This window comes from Myodes glareolus, chromosome 11, assembly GCF_982192425.1.
Source record: "Myodes glareolus chromosome 11, mMyoGla1.1, whole genome shotgun sequence".
Classification (NCBI taxonomy): domain Eukaryota; kingdom Metazoa; phylum Chordata; class Mammalia; order Rodentia; family Cricetidae; genus Myodes; species Myodes glareolus.
The window spans coordinates 89,895,289-89,910,783 of record NC_142036.1 but is presented as its reverse complement, the minus strand read 5'-3'; the positions used below and the strand labels follow the sequence as shown (position 1 = coordinate 89,910,783).

At 40.2% G+C, this 15,495-nt stretch overlaps 1 protein-coding gene and 1 long non-coding RNA gene across 3 annotated transcripts in view; one reads left to right on the top strand and one right to left on the bottom strand.

Annotated features, from left to right (window-relative positions):
• Nucleotides 1–15,495, top strand: part of LOC146892452 (uncharacterized) — a 39,387-nt gene that overhangs the window by 18,986 nt on the left and 4,906 nt on the right. For both annotated transcript variants that reach the window (XR_015004494.2, XR_015004493.2), the window contains one exon: nucleotides 8,951–9,081. This is a non-coding gene — a long non-coding RNA (uncharacterized LOC146892452). The remainder of the gene's footprint in view (nucleotides 1–8,950; nucleotides 9,082–15,495) is intronic.
• The window catches only part of Slc26a4 (solute carrier family 26 member 4), a 40,371-nt gene continuing 29,308 nt past the window's right edge, over nucleotides 4,433–15,495 (bottom strand). The window contains exons 15-20 of the mRNA XM_048415829.3: nucleotides 14,467–14,562; nucleotides 13,679–13,909; nucleotides 11,771–11,825; nucleotides 10,728–10,873; nucleotides 7,337–7,420; nucleotides 4,433–4,981 (exon numbers count right to left, since the gene is read on the bottom strand). Of these exons, the coding sequence (XP_048271786.2) occupies nucleotides 4,958–4,981; nucleotides 7,337–7,420; nucleotides 10,728–10,873; nucleotides 11,771–11,825; nucleotides 13,679–13,909; nucleotides 14,467–14,562 (636 nt within the window). The 3' untranslated portion in view covers nucleotides 4,433–4,957. The remainder of the gene's footprint in view (nucleotides 4,982–7,336; nucleotides 7,421–10,727; nucleotides 10,874–11,770; nucleotides 11,826–13,678; nucleotides 13,910–14,466; nucleotides 14,563–15,495) is intronic.

Here is a 15,495-nt window from a genome sequence, read left to right as displayed (position 1 = left end):
ACTGTAGTTATGCATGATGCTCACACTTGGGGAGACTTATGGTGCGTGAGCATCACACTAGTTCTTCACAAAGTTCTGTGAATTTATCATCATTTCAATACAAATGTTTTACATGAATGTAGAGGGAATGCAAAGTACTAGAACATTTAATCTTCAACAATATGTTGTGATTGGAATGATTGAATGATTGAAATGACAAAATCTTATACAAAAACAGTAAGGCCAAAGATATTCCTGAAGAAAAGGGTGAAGCTGGCTACCTCAATTGGCATAGTCAAAAGAATAAGGCTGAGGTCCTCAGTTACTGGAAGTCTCTGGCCTTTTTTCTGGAAGCCAGGGAAGCAAGAAGTTGAGCTGTAGTAGAGCTTAACTGTAGTCCTGAAAGTTCAGACAACAATGACTGTCTTGGAAGACTGCCATTCTCCACCCATGTTAGCCTTAGTCAACGTCACTAATGGTCCCTTAATTCAGTCATCTAGAAATCCTTACTGGATACCCAATGTGTGTCAGCACTGATTCTTCTTGGTGCTTGAAATTTGTCCAGGAACAAGATTGTTTGGGGGAAGTTTCGCCTTGGCCCCTGCCGTCCATGTACCCAGAGAGTCTGGAGTGTTTGGGTGAAAGCTTCTCCCCAGCCACTGGCATCCTTATATCCAAAGAGTCTGGAATGCTTGGGTGGAAGTTTCATTCCAAGCCCCCTCCCCTGGGAGTTACCTCAGTCTAGACTCCACCTCTGAGAAAGACCGCCAAATGATGACCCCTCCTCAGAGATGCTCAAGACCTCTCCCACAGGGTATTTAAACAGCAACCCAGGTTCCTCTCTGGGGGGCTGGAAAGCCATCCAGGAGCGTTGCTATTCATTAAACCTGGGCTTTTTCCTAATTTGGGTTGATTCGGTGGAGAGGTTTATCAGGGTGCAAAAACTTTTCCCATGCTTATGTTCTAGCATGGGAAAAAGGAGAAGAAAATAAAGAGTATATGACTCTTACAGGAAGATGACACAGGGCCAAGGAAGGAGGCCCAGGAATTCAGGACAGGTCATAGTGTGTAGTATGAGAGAATCTTGCTCATTGCTGTGAATTGCAAAGGAATTCATAGCGATCAGTCATCTAGTTTGAGTTTTCTTTTCCTCACATCATTCCAGCATTCTTTCTGCTTTCTTATCATTGTTTTCTTGCCTTTACCCTTCCTTCAGCTTCTCCCTTTGCTCACGCTTGTTGGTTCTCCATCATTTCTCTGCATCAGGGTCATTTTCTCCATGTGGTTCTGCCACTTTTTAAAGAAACGATCTCTTTTGTTCCTCTTTCTCCCCTAACTATGCCTATTTCTGTTTCTTCCATTCTGTCTAGACACCTATCATCCATGTCACTTGCTTGTGGGTAGAGTTTGTATGATAAACTACAAGTGCCGGAGATTTCACTGGTTAAATGTTGTTTGCATGGTAAGTATGTCCTGTCCTTCCTGAAACCAGACACTTCATGTAGCTTGTCTGACACAGGTGCAGAATAACTTTAATTTTATTGTCTGTCATCTTGACCTAAGTCTCAATAGAGCACCCCAGTATTTCTGAAACATGGACAAACACCTCACAGGAATATCCAAAGCACAGCACTATTCATGAAAACCAAAACTACAAACAGTACAAATAATCAAAACCAGTTGAGTGGTTAACTACGTGAATAGTAGAGCATTACATAACAGCAGAACCAGCAATGGAAGCTGATGCAGAGACAGACAAATCCTCATGATTCTAACAATAAAGTAAGACAAATACACAGATAAAGAAAAAATGAAATAGTTATATTTACTGCAGTTCAAATAAAACATGTTTTATCAGGTATGGTGATACACATCCATAATCCCAGAACTCAAAAGAGTGAGCTGGGGGAGTTACAAATTCAAGAACAACCTTAGTTATGTAATCCAGGTCTCAAAACAATGACAAAATAGGTTTTAGAAAGTAAGACAGCTGTCATTCTAGAGACAACAGCTAGGAGATAGTGTGAGAAGGTTTTTGGGAGTGGGGTATGCTTGTATATTAATATAGGTATGAACTAACAGAGATGTACTTGTTTTGTGAAAATTATCCAAGCAGTATATTATAATTTATACAGTGTGTCTGTGTGTGTGCACATATGTATACACATACATGTGGTACTAGGTCAAAAGTTTGCATAATATGATGGAAGCTATTGTACAAAATAATCTGGAAGTGTTTGGGTGAGAAGGGGAAGAACTGTGGGACATTGTTTACCACACTGATATTTACCACACTGACTACAACATGAAATCACATGTTTACATGTAGAAGCAGGATAAAGAAGACATCAAAATAATAATGAACAGTGGAATGTCGGGTTTAAAAGTATATTAATAGCTTTTCTCAGAGAAGACACCACTGAGTCGTACAAAAGGTAAAGTGGGATCAGATTTGGTAACACACACCTGCTAGGCTCAGCCCTGAGGAAGCTGAGATTGATGTACCACAAGCTTGAGACGAGCCAGGACAAAGTAAGACCCTGTCTTGAGGAAGAAAACACCAAATCCAAAACAAAAGATAACTTTACATTTATTAAATAATACATATAAATGTTTCCAGATTTATATACATGTTGGTTTTGTTTTTCATTTGCTATTGAATTTTATATACAATGATAGAATCATTCTATAGGTTAGGAATATAGCAAAGGACAACTTTAATTTCAAATTAAATTTTTATAAGTGATACACACAATATAGTATGCTTGTTATTCATAAAATGTATGAGAGAGACAGTATTCCTAGAGTGTGCTATGACACAATCTTTTTTTTTCAAGACAGGATTTCTCTGTGTGTAACTTTGGCTGTCCTGGAACTCTCTCTGTAGACCAACCTGACCTCTAACTCACAGATATTCACCTGCCTCTACCTCCCAAGTGCTGGGATTAAAGGTGAGAGGACACAGTCTTTTATAGTCACCACGGACCCAAGATTTTACAAGACTAGTTTTATTGTAACGTGGAACTTTGGTATTCCCTTTAAAGAAAAAAAAACAGCATTTTACTCTTTTGAGCAGAGGTGTTACATAGTCTTTTGAGTCTGTCTGTTGCCATTATAAGCAAGTGTCACAATGAGGATGAGAAAACAGTGTTACTCTGGAAATGTCCTGGTTAGCTAAAACCAGAATGCAGGACCAGCTGCCTTCATGTGGTGCTATTGTCTTCCTTCAGAGGTTGGCACATGGCTTCTAACTGTACTTAAGAAGAAACCAGGAACAGAATAGAACAGTATGCCTTTGGGCTTTGGGATATCAAGCACATCTGTGCCAGAGCACCCTATGGTTCTCAAGCCGAGCATCTCAGCTAAAGCCAAGTACTTGTTTTTCTCTAGAAATTAAATATGGTTTCACTCCACTATGAACTATGTAGTTAGTGCAGAAGACCAAAGACTATACATTACATGAATACCTAGAAATTGTTGGTACTCAGAAAGTATTAAGTAAAAAAGTTTAAACGGTAGGAAATACTCGGACTTAAACTATATATTTTAAATACATATTCTAACATGTATGTTTAAAACTATTTATTTTTATTTTTGTATTAACTCCATTTAGAATACTTTGTATTTCAAAGCTGACTTTAAGCATAGACTACTATGGATAATTTACTTTTTAATTTGGTTTTTTGGTTTTTTTGTTGTTGCTTTTGGTTTTTTGAGACAAGATTTCTCTGTGTAGCTTTGGAGCCTGTCCTGAAACTTGCTCTGTAGACCAGGCTGGCCTCACACTCACAGAGATCCACCTGCCTCTGCCTCCTGAGTGTTAGGATTAAAGGCATAAGCCACTACTGCCTGTTCTTAGATTGTTTTAAAAGTGGTTAGAATTCCATTTATGACTCTTTCCTCAGAGTATTATTAAATAGTTAGAGAAAAGCTTGTTCTCATCACCATGGTCTTCTATCAAAAAGGGTTTGGTCAAAATTGTCTTCATGTTAGATTTTTCAAAATATGGTCTCACTATATAGCACAATACCTTGAACTATTGCTTCTCCTGCCTCGGCCTCTCAAGGCCTAGGATTACAGGCATGGACCACCATGCCTGGCTTTCATGTCAGACCTTAAATAGAAGAGAGCTTATCTTGCCATTATACAAGGAGCGGTTAATATGCAAAAAGATAGGCTAGGGCTGCATTTTAAAATCGGAATTACACGGATTGGAGAGATGGCTCAGTGCTAAACAGCACTTGATGCTCTTGCAGAGAACCTGGGTTCAAATACCAACACTCACATAACAGCTCACAACCATCTCTAACTCCATTCTCAGGAAATCTGATACTCTTTCCGGCATCAGACACACACACACACACACACACACACACACACACACACACACACACACGGTGCACAGATATATGTATGAACAAAACACTCATAAACAAAATAAGTCTAAACAAAATTATTTTTCAAAGGTTGGTTTTATTTTTTAAGCTCATTAATGAGTACATTAGTAACTTTACAAAGTACATTAGTTACCTTTCTTAGTGTGATCAACACAACACTTGGATTTCAAGGTCAGTCTGGGAATCATCTTTCTTTGTGATTAATCCTTCCTAGCTCATCTGCCCACAAAGGCTGTTCAGGGAACACTTACTGCAATTTAACAGGGATCGGGCACACTCTGTGGGCACAGAGAGCAACCCTGTCATGGTGTCTGCAACACTGAGCACTGTCTCAGGTCCCAGACATTGCTGACTTTCAGGGCTAAGTCTCGTGGTTTTGAATATTTTAGAGCTAAGCTGTTTGTTTTCTGCATTAAGACATAGAAATGACCAGTGTTTCTTGTGTAATGCCTAAGAAGTTTAAAAATGTAAATATTTTTAGCATAGCGGATGAAGAAATAGAGCAGAGAACACTTGCAGAGAAGGACCTGATAGACACGTTCTGTCAGCAGTCCTTGCTGGCGGTGACCCCGTACCCACTCTCAGAAAGCAAGTCTACGCATGGCCTGTGAAAGAAACGGGGAAACAAAATATTGACCAATTTAGTTCTCCTTAGGGCCACATTATCTTTTTTAAAATATGTTTTTCTAGTAGTGGTCGCTTGATTTTACTCAGGTATGTATCATTAAAAAAAGGGAGAGAATACAATTTCACTCTCGTTATACATACTTCTAATTTGATTTATGTAAAGCAGTAATTACTGTTCATTGGGCACTAAGTACAAAACCCTACTCTTCACAGGCAGCCTTCAGTTTTCACCATCCTGTGTATTAGCATCTCTATTTTACATGCAGATACTGAAATGAAACAGGGTGGTGTCGGCCAAAGGGCCAGTAAGGACCAGGTTTAGGAGTAGATCACAGGCCTGTCTGGGTTGAAATCCCCACTGCTACAACGCTTCATTGCCTTAGAAGTCTGAATAGTCATTTTATGTGGAAATTAGTAACTATCTATTCCACAGTGTGGCAACTACTCAAATTCCTTTAGTATTTCTTTATTTGTTCATTCATTCATTCATTCATTCATTCATTTCTTGGAGGTAAGATCTCTAGCCTAGGTTGTCCTCAAGTCCCAGATATAGATGTAGATACTTTTCAACTTCTGATCTTCCTTGCCTTCACCTCCAAAGTTCTGGGATTACAGGTATCCATTTATTCTGTGCTGAGACTTGAACCCACGACTTCATAGAGCCATAAATTACCAAAGCTGGATGGACTTCTTGGTTTAATAATAATTTTTGTAGGCTTATTAAGCCAGAGGGACAAGACACCAGGCTTGTGATTTTCATTCTAACTAATTTCTTCCATAAAATTCTCTGCCTGATTTTACGACAGGGGCTTGAATGTTGCCCAGTGCATTTCATCAGGACCTGGAAAGCCATCATACCTTGTTTATTAGACTTGTCTACAACACAGGTTAGGAAATGAGTGTTTGAGATGACGGTCAAAACCAAAACTGTTAATAAACTGGACCCAAAATGCGATCTAGCAGAACTGTGTGTGATCCTGCGTTTGAGACAGAAACCAATTGCCTAAGTATGAATGGAGAACCCAGCTTCAACATAGTTTGTGTGAAAATGTGTCTGTATTTGACTCCTGCTCAATAGAGCCCAAGATTTTGATGTAGTTATAATAAAAACAGACATATGTCCTTTAAATATCTTGATGAGCTCAAAATGCTCATGGTTGCACGGTTTCCATGGCACCCTAACTACTCGCCGGTACCCTTGTTGGCCAGCAAAACATGGATGGGTAGACTGCATGTCTGTGAAGACTGACAGAAGGAATTGCAAAGACTGCTCTGGGAGTCGGGTGGAAACAGAGGTGCTATCATAAGCTGTGGCCTGGCCCAAGGGAAGGCCTGTGTTGCTAGGGAATGCGTAGCTGGGTGGTTATTACGGAAAGGCCAAGTCCACTTTTATAGACACAATTAACAGGGATTTCTATCCATGGAAACTTCCCTTGAGAAGTCACTTGGTTACCAGTGTCTGGAAATTTTCACAGAGAATCTAAATTGAGTAGGAGGGATTTCTGCATGGGCTGAGAACATTATCAGTTTCTAAGAAAACTTTCAACTTAAAATTCTTTTAATTACTTCTCAGCCTTTTGGCTAAGATCAAGTATAAAGTTATCTTAGTTTTAGTTACATCCTTTGATAATTTTATGATAAAAAATTATTTGATCTTTTTTTTAAATGTTTATTTATTTATTATGTATACAATATTCTGTCTGTGTGTATGTCTGCAGGCCAGAAGAGGGCACCAGACCCCATTACAGATGGTTGTGAGCCACCATGTGGTTGCTGGGAATTGAACTCGGGACCTTTGGAAGAGCAGGCAATGCTCTTAACCTCTGAGCCATCTCTCCAGCCCTTATTTGATCTTCTATTGTTGCTCTCATTTCATTTAGAAGTAAAACCCTAAAGTTTACTCAGATTCCTCAAGGTCAATCAGTCTGATGGCACAAGCTCCCAAAACAGCCTCAGTCTGGCACAAAGGAAGTGTGTAAGCCATCATCAGTCAGGTGAAGACTGATTGGCCCTTAGTTAGAAGTCCCCCATTCCCTTCCCTATCCCATAGCCTTAGGTATGTAGGAAGAAGGGAACTTTGAGTTCACATAAAATCAGAACTTGCTTATGGCTACTAGTCATGCAGTGACCCTGTGTGCCCAAGATTAAAGTTCCCTGCGTTCTTGTCATCCTTAAAGGAATGTCTTCTTTCCATGTCTCCTTCTACGAACCTGTGCCTTTCAGGATGATTTTGCATTTTCCCTGCATGGCTCTTAGACTATTCACTACTTGTTCACACCGTTTATTCAGTATTAAATTCAATTACTTTCTACATAAGAAAATAATGACCATACCTCATCCTGAACATCAAGTTCTTCCTCATTCTTCTCTGCTTCCATCAGTTCAAGAGGATCTTTACAGTCTTGAATGAGGGTGATCTTGATAAAGAACATACACAGTACTTATTGGAAATCTAAGAGCATCAAATACAGCACACACCACCGAAAATGATTTAAACTTTACTGGTACTGTCATTTGTCATCTGTACTTCAGAATCCTCTTCTAATTTCTTGTTCATTCATATTTCTCATACATTCAAACTGGTCCAGCTTTCTACTGCATAAACCCCTTGAACAGCTCCTTCTCTACCTCTGAAGTATGTGCTTCTTAACAAGACACCCTCAACCAGGCAGTCAATAATGCTTGTCTTTTGACGGCTAAGAGCACTTAATACAGCTCTGAGGACACTTTGACTCTGCCACAGTGGGCTGGTGACTGAGGACAATACAGGGGCCCAGCTTGAATTTAGCCGAACTTAATTTATTGAAGAAGTTGACGGCTTAGGACATTTCTGCTTTTTAGAGATAATGTATAATTATTTAATCCTCTCCACAGAGGATATCAATACACCTTGCATTTGTCTTGTTCATTGAGAAGGACATTTCAAAAGCAATACCAAATATATAGCAAAGCTAAAATACCATCCTACACGACTGGTTTTCTACCTCTCATCTCAGAAACAGCTCAGGGCTTTCATTGATGTGAAAATCAGAAGACCAAGTCCCTGTACAAACAGTCTTAATATGATGGGAATGGTAACTACAGACTGTGGCTAGTCTAGGATAAATCTTGTAATAGATCAAAGGGTGGGAGAGGTTTTTAACCTCTGCATCTAAATATCCTCGCCTAACAAGTGACTTTCTGAAGTAAAGAAAACCACCGGGTGAGGACAGATCAGGTTTCATGTGAGATCCTGTGGAGACAGGCAGGGTTCCCAATATCACTGGAGCCAGGAATACTCTGCCTGCCTTGCAAGCAATCATTTATACTCCGGCTAACATACACTGAAAGTGAAAGTCTATGCCAGCCACTCACCACCTCACAGACTGAATCCATGTAGTCTAACATACGAGCACACTGTTCCTCATTCAGCTTTATCACATTTGTGGCCTAAGACTTTACATCAGAATGGGTGCTAACAAGTCACATGACTACTTTCCTCTTGAGAAGGAACTTGTTACCATGGTTTTGTTTTACTTTTGATGTGTGATCTCAAAAACTATATGAGCCAGCTTTGTTTTTAATCTAGGGTTAGAATTTTTTAAGTTGGAAAATTTTAAGCTGTGCATTTAAAAATTGCACAAAAGTGGGTGCATTTTTAAAAGAGAAGAGTTTTATTTATTTTATGTGTTTGAGTGTTTTGTTTACATGTATGTATGTGTGCCAAGTGTGTGCCTGGTACCCACAAAGACCAGAAGCAGGTATCAGATCCCCTTTGACTGGAATTACAGGTGGCCGTAAATCACTACGGGGATGCTAGGAACTGAACCTGGGTCCTCTGGAGGAGCATCCAGAGCTCTTAACCACCAAGCCATCTCTCCAGTCCCTGGCTTTTCTTTTTGGTGGGTGTGAACACTTGAGTATTTGAGATGGACCCTCTCAATAGCTTGGCTTGCTCTTTTCCCCAGGAACATTAGCAAAGCATCCTCTGCACTGACAGCTGAAAAGAATAATGCAACAGTTTCCAGATTAGTTCTACTCTGAGCACCAACTTCTAATCTGTAATAAAGATCTGCTTCTCTTAGCCTTAGAAAACAAGGTAAGTCATACAATATGATTATGTTACAAGGATAATTGTTTTTCATAGATGCTAACGGTAATTTAAATGGAAAATATCCCCCATAGGTTCATATATTTGAACATTTAGTCCGCAGTAGGTAGCACTGTTTGGGGAGGTTATGAAACATTTAGGTGATGGAGCCTTGCTAGAAAAAGAATGTCACTTTGAGGTTTCACAGCCTTGCTCCACTTCCTCTCCTCTCTCTATGTGTGGATAAAATGTAACCAGCCAGTTTCCAGCTCCTGACTCTGTACCATGCCTTCTCTGTCATTGTGGACACTCTGGAACCATAAGCGGAAGTAAACTCTTGGTTGTGATATTTTTATCACAGTAACAGAGAAGAAACTGCTACGGTGTCCCAAATACACTGTGAAAGCATCATGAGAAATGAGGTTCTTATCTAGGCCTTCTAGTAAACCTAGGCAATGAGTTCAAGCAGGTTTGCCTTTTCTCATTATTTGAAAAGAGAATTGACAAAATAAGGCTTTAAGAAACTATAGTGTTTTCCATTTTGTGGGAAAAAATGAACCTGTGATGTGGGATTCTCCTCTGTGGGCTGTGAATACCATTGGTTAATAAAGAAACTGGCTTGACCTGATAGGGTAGAACAGAGCTGGGGGGGGGGGGGTCTAAACCGAATGCTGGGAGAAAGGAGGCAGAGTTAGGGAAAAGCCATGGAGCTGCCACCAGAGGCAGACATGCCGAAACTTTACCAGTAAGTCACAGCCATGTGGCGATACACAGATTAATGGATATGGATTTAGTTTAGAATATAAGAGTTAGCCAGAAACACGCTTAAGCTATTGGCCAAACAGTATTGCAAGTAATATGGTTTCTGTGTGGTTATTTCAGGGCTGAGCAGCTGGGAACAAACAAGTGGGCCTCCTACAACAAACCTGGATTTGTTTATAGTTTTGTTTGTGTGGGGGGCTATACTTGCCTGTGAGGATACATGTGCTGGTCAGAGGTTCATCAGAATTCTTTGTTGCTCTCCATCTTATATTTTGAGATAGGGTCTCTCATTAAACAGGGAGCCATTACAGCTATCCTGGCTGGCAGTGAGCCCTAGGATTCGCCTATTTCCACACCTGACAGTGAGGTCACAGGCACATACCGCCAAGCCTGTTTTTCTGATGCTTTGTTTATTTTTGTCTCATTTACACGGGTGCTGAGGAACTGACTCGGATCCTGACATTAGCACAGCAATCAAGCCTTTGCCCACTGAACAGTCTCTCATTTTTTGTTCTTTGTTTGTTTTTCAAAGATCACTTGTGGATTAAATCTTAACTCTGTAAATTAAGGATTTCCCGCTGGTATAATATACACTACATTGGTGTACACGCATCACAGAACATCCAAGATTCAGTGATGTCTGCTAAAAATAGTGTTACAGCTAACGCCACGTTTGTCAGGGAACATGCACACTGCAGAACTCTTAAGTCTTGGGCACTACTGGGAACCCTCCTAGAAACTCCTTTAGTCCTCCTGTCTTCCCGGCAGTGAGTGGTTTTCATTCACACTTCCCTGATGAGAAAATGGCTCTTAGAAGTTTAACAGATAGCCTAAAAGTCAGAGGGTTTTTTTTTCTAGGCTGGTTTTCAGTGTGGAGTAGGTGAAATGTTTACCGTATCTAGAAGGGAATCCTGGCCCTCCCTGGATTTAACCTGGTTCTGCAGATAGAGTATAGCATCATGAACCGTCAGAAAGAATCTGTCCTTTCTAATGTTGTCATCAAAGAACCCACACTGCTCCATTTTTTCTAGCACATCATCTGCAAAGGAAAAAGGATGTTTAGTTGCTAGAAAAAGGATTTTTGTAACATCAAGCGATATTGGGTTTGTTTGTTAGTTTTTGTAGCATCTTTTCATCATTTTCTCGTTTCTAAACGATGACCCGGCTCTCCCACAGCTACCCTTCTTTGCCAGCAGCACACGGAATGGCCATCCCACAGTTGCTTGCAGTCTGTCTTGGTGACCCTTTTGCCAAGCCAGTTTTCCCATCCCCTAGTTGCCCTGAGCCTGGCTTCTGGTTCACAGCTGTACCCTCCTCAGAGAATTTTATCTGGCCACTGGGAGTTGTTTAACTTGAAGAGGCCTGGGTAACTCCATTCCCCCACATACTTGACCTAATCCACTGACTGACAGATAAGGATATAAAGTGGAGCTTTGCATAACCACCTCTGTATAGAGCCACTCATGTAATGAAACTTCTGACATCAGGCGCTTGACCAGCTTCGTCTATGGCCCAGTCCCTCTTCCCTCACTCCCTCAACCACTTGTGCATAAATCTCCACCTCAAGCTCCTTCAGAGAACTCATCCTAAGCACTGGTACCCTCCTCTACTTACAGACATGTTTCAAAAGATCTTAGTTGTCTCATCTCTGATCACTCCAAAACAATGTCCCCATAGTCACCAACAGGAAACAAGCTTCTATACTTTGCCACCTGTGTGGCACAAATTGGAAAAAAATCTCTTTCAAAGCTCCAAACTGCCCTAAGCTTTTGTAGTTGGCACACAATTGTTTGTGGTGATAAAGAGTTTTAGAAATAGCACATAATTATCTAATATTGTGATTAACTACATATTTGAAGGTAACTAAGATGATATTATTCACATTCCAAGGGGGGAGATGTGGGCAAGTTTGATAGATGTGCACAGAAGCATTTACCTTGAAGCAAAGCAAAGTACACATTCACATCAATTCTCTGAAATTCTTTGACAATCTAAAAATAGAAAAGAATTCAGTCATATTTAAACATTTGCTCTGGAGAAATGTCAACATCTCTATGGTTAATCAAGACTTTCAGGAGAGTTTATTACTGGAAAACCATAGCTATTTTCAGCCTGACATGATGCTGTATATAAAGATGTATGTGTATATATCTTAAGAAATAACACACCAAGTAAGGTAGTTTATACAGGAAATGCTATCACTCAAAAGGCTGAAGTGAGGGGCTTTTAATTCAAGGGTTACAAAGAAAGACCCATTTTTAAAAAGACCGAGGAAGTACAACACCCAGCGTTAGATAGCCAGCAATTCATAGCACAGAGGTGCTCTATAAAAAATTGTAGAAGGAAGGAACAATGGAGTACTTAGGCGTCCAAATAGTTCTTGCTCATTGTAACAAAAAGTAAATAAGACTTATTCAAAAAGTAAAATCTCACTAAATATCCAGGTCTTTGTTTTAAATGTACCCATGTTAATTATCTTAATTGCACTTTTGTACTATAGTTTATTTATTCCATGTAACTGTTGGGAGAAACAGGAAGGAGGTACATAGAATTTCTTTAATACTCCTTAAAACTAAATATGAATTTACAATGACCATTAAAAGTTTGATTTTAAAAAATCCAGACTCTAGGCCTGTGAGCAATAGTAATTGTCACCATAACATAAGCAGCTATTAAAGTGTGGAACATACTCTGGCATCAGGACTCTACAAAGTCATTAAACCAACTGGCCAGCATAATCTATAATGGGTCTGAGTCACTGCACAGAGTGAAATAAACAACAAAAAGCAGCCAGCATGTGTTCTCAAATGAGCTAACAGACCTGCTGAGAGAACAGAGCCTCGCAGCATATTCTCACAGTCTTTTGCCAAGTGTGATTATTTAACTACCTAGCACCCAGACCCCGGCATCAGCTTCTGCTCCTGCAGTGGTAGCCCACAGCTAAGCTAAAACTAGACAGGCTCCTGTTTCCTGTAATTATATCTGTGGTTGGTGCCTTACCCTGCTGCCCTTTCTGTCTGACCCTCTTGATATCTACCCAAAGCCTCATCTAAATTTGACACTAGGGGTAACACCTATTAAACACACTTTGAAGCACTTACTGTGGCTGTTTGTGCGATTATTTACTGTTTCCCTTTCTCTCAGGAGAGAGCCCAGGCATGTCTTATCACAAGAGTCTTCTGCTAGGTGGAGCAATTAGCACATATTGAAGCATCAAATGAATGAACTTGAGATTCTGCTATTTCTCTCAGTTCTGTGATTACTTCTGTCCTGCATGTTGCTCACTCTTGCCCTGACTTCCTGGGTATGACTCAAGGCCTGCCCTTGCTTCTTAACAATGCCTGCCCCTTCTAGTCCAGTCCTATTACTGTTCCATAACAAGTAGAATATAATACTTAACACAAACTACCACTTTTTCTTGTTTTCGGGGCTCATTTACATTCCAGGAAAATAAAACACACTAAGAGTTAACATCTTCTAAGAAATGTATGTGTGCCAGATACACTCCTGTATTTTTTATATGTATTGTTTATTTGATCTTCATGATACCTGTGTAGTAAATATCACCATTATGCTTATATTACCAGAGAAGAAGCCAAGACAAAGGCAGATAAGAAACTTGTTCTTGGTAGTGGAGGCAGGATTCTATTGCCAAAAAGAAGGAAGGGGAGGATGAAGAAGAGGGAAGAAAATTCACTTGGGCAAATTATAAAGCCCTTTCACACAGTTGAGTGACCCATTCCTTTTCTTTATCATTACAAAAAACAAACAAACAAACAAACAAAAGGAAAGAAAGAAAGAAAGAAAGACCCCAAGTGTACAGTACAAACAGTCAGAACCTCACCATTCGCAATGACCTCACTCCTACCACATCCAAGAAGGATATGGCTCCACAGTCCAGCACTAGGCTATGGATCGGCACTTTTGGGACATTCACTTTAACTGGGAGTTCGGAGTTCCAGTCCACTTGAATCTCAATTTCTTTGGTTGGGATATCAAGTTCTTCTGGCTCTTCAATATCTTCATCAGGTTCGAAAGCATTATTTGATAAGCCAATATCACTTATGATCCCATTCTAACAAAGAAAACACCGCCAATTTTATTGTCAAAAACACAATTTTCATCAATTCACCCCAAACTGTTTAAAAGTCCTGGATAGGCTGTTAAAAAACCAATATAGCAAGGGGATGCAGTCTTGAGGAGTAAATTTTACTACTATCTATACTTTGGTGCTCTCTAAGAAGAAAATAAAAGAATAAGAAGCCAAGAAATTGAATTTCTGAGTGATTATGGAACATTTCCAAGAGAAACAGAAAAGTCACAGCAAAAACTGTGAAAGTTCATGAAATTACTATTGTAGTTTTCTGGCATTGAGTTTTCACCTTGTTCTTTTCAGTAAAATAATGTTTAAAATGAGATGCTCATTTTTAACGGGGGCCAACTCCATTTTGAGGGAGTTCTGCAGGTTTCATTTACCCCACCCTCTCCCCAGAGCCTACAGAACAGACAAGCTGTTCTCTGATACACCTTTGTCATTTGTTCCGGTGCACCTGGACACCAAATGCGGTGGTTTTAATTCTAGACCGTCTAACCGCTTTCACCAAAGAAAGGGGAGGAAAGATGCTGTCTCACCTTTGTTGCCCTTAGTTGTCCTTTTTTGATGAGTTTCTGTATTCTCCTCAGTGCTTTCAGCCTCTTGTTATAAACTCGAATGGCATCAAATCCAACCTTTAGAAATAAATGTTAGTTACTTAACATGTCTGGTTCTTGATATTCCATGGCATTTGTCTCTTTTGTTGTTAACTGTGTATCTGTATGTAGGTATGTGCACATGTGAGTGCTGATGTCCAAGAAGTCCTGAGGAAGGTGTTAGATGCCCTGAAGCTGGAATGTCAGGTGGTTATGAACTTCCCTACTTCAAAGAGCAGTAACCCCAGAATGGCTATGTCTTAAAAGATACTATTTTGAAAGAACCCCTGACAGAAAGAAAGAAAAAAAAAGTAAGGTCTAAGGGAGTAGACTCCTGCCAGGCACCCCATCCCACTGGAGATTAAAGGCTCTAAGCCAGTAAAAAAGCCAAAATCAGGAAAAAAAATCGTTTAGCTTAAAGTCTATATTTTCTTGATGTCACAAAGCCACTTTGTTATGGGGAAAAGTTTGTTAGTTCCCCTTCGAGCTAGTTTGTTCTGGAAACAGGAAGATAGCACTCGGGCAAATTCCAAGTTCCAAGCATCGCATGCACGTCACTGGAGACAAGAACCATATACTCCAGCAAGGCAACCCCTGTCCCCTCCTCTGCTCTTACCTTCTCTCATTGAGCACACTTCCCCAACACCCGGCACACCACCTTCCTCACACTACTTGTTGGTGAGTTTTATGCCAACTTGATATAGGTTAGAATCAGGAGGGAAGGACTCGCAACTGAGAAAATGCCTCCCTACGATTGGCCTGCAGACAAATCTGTCAGGAATTTCCCTGATTAACGATTCATGTGGGAGGACCTAGGCCACTGGGACAGTGCCACCCCAGGAGGTTCTGAGTTGTGTGAGAAAACAAGCTGAGAAGCAGCCATCCTCCATGGCCTCTGCATCAGTGCCTGCCCTGACTTCCCTCAGTGATGAAAGTGACCAAGAGCTGTAAGATGAAATAAACTCTTTCCTC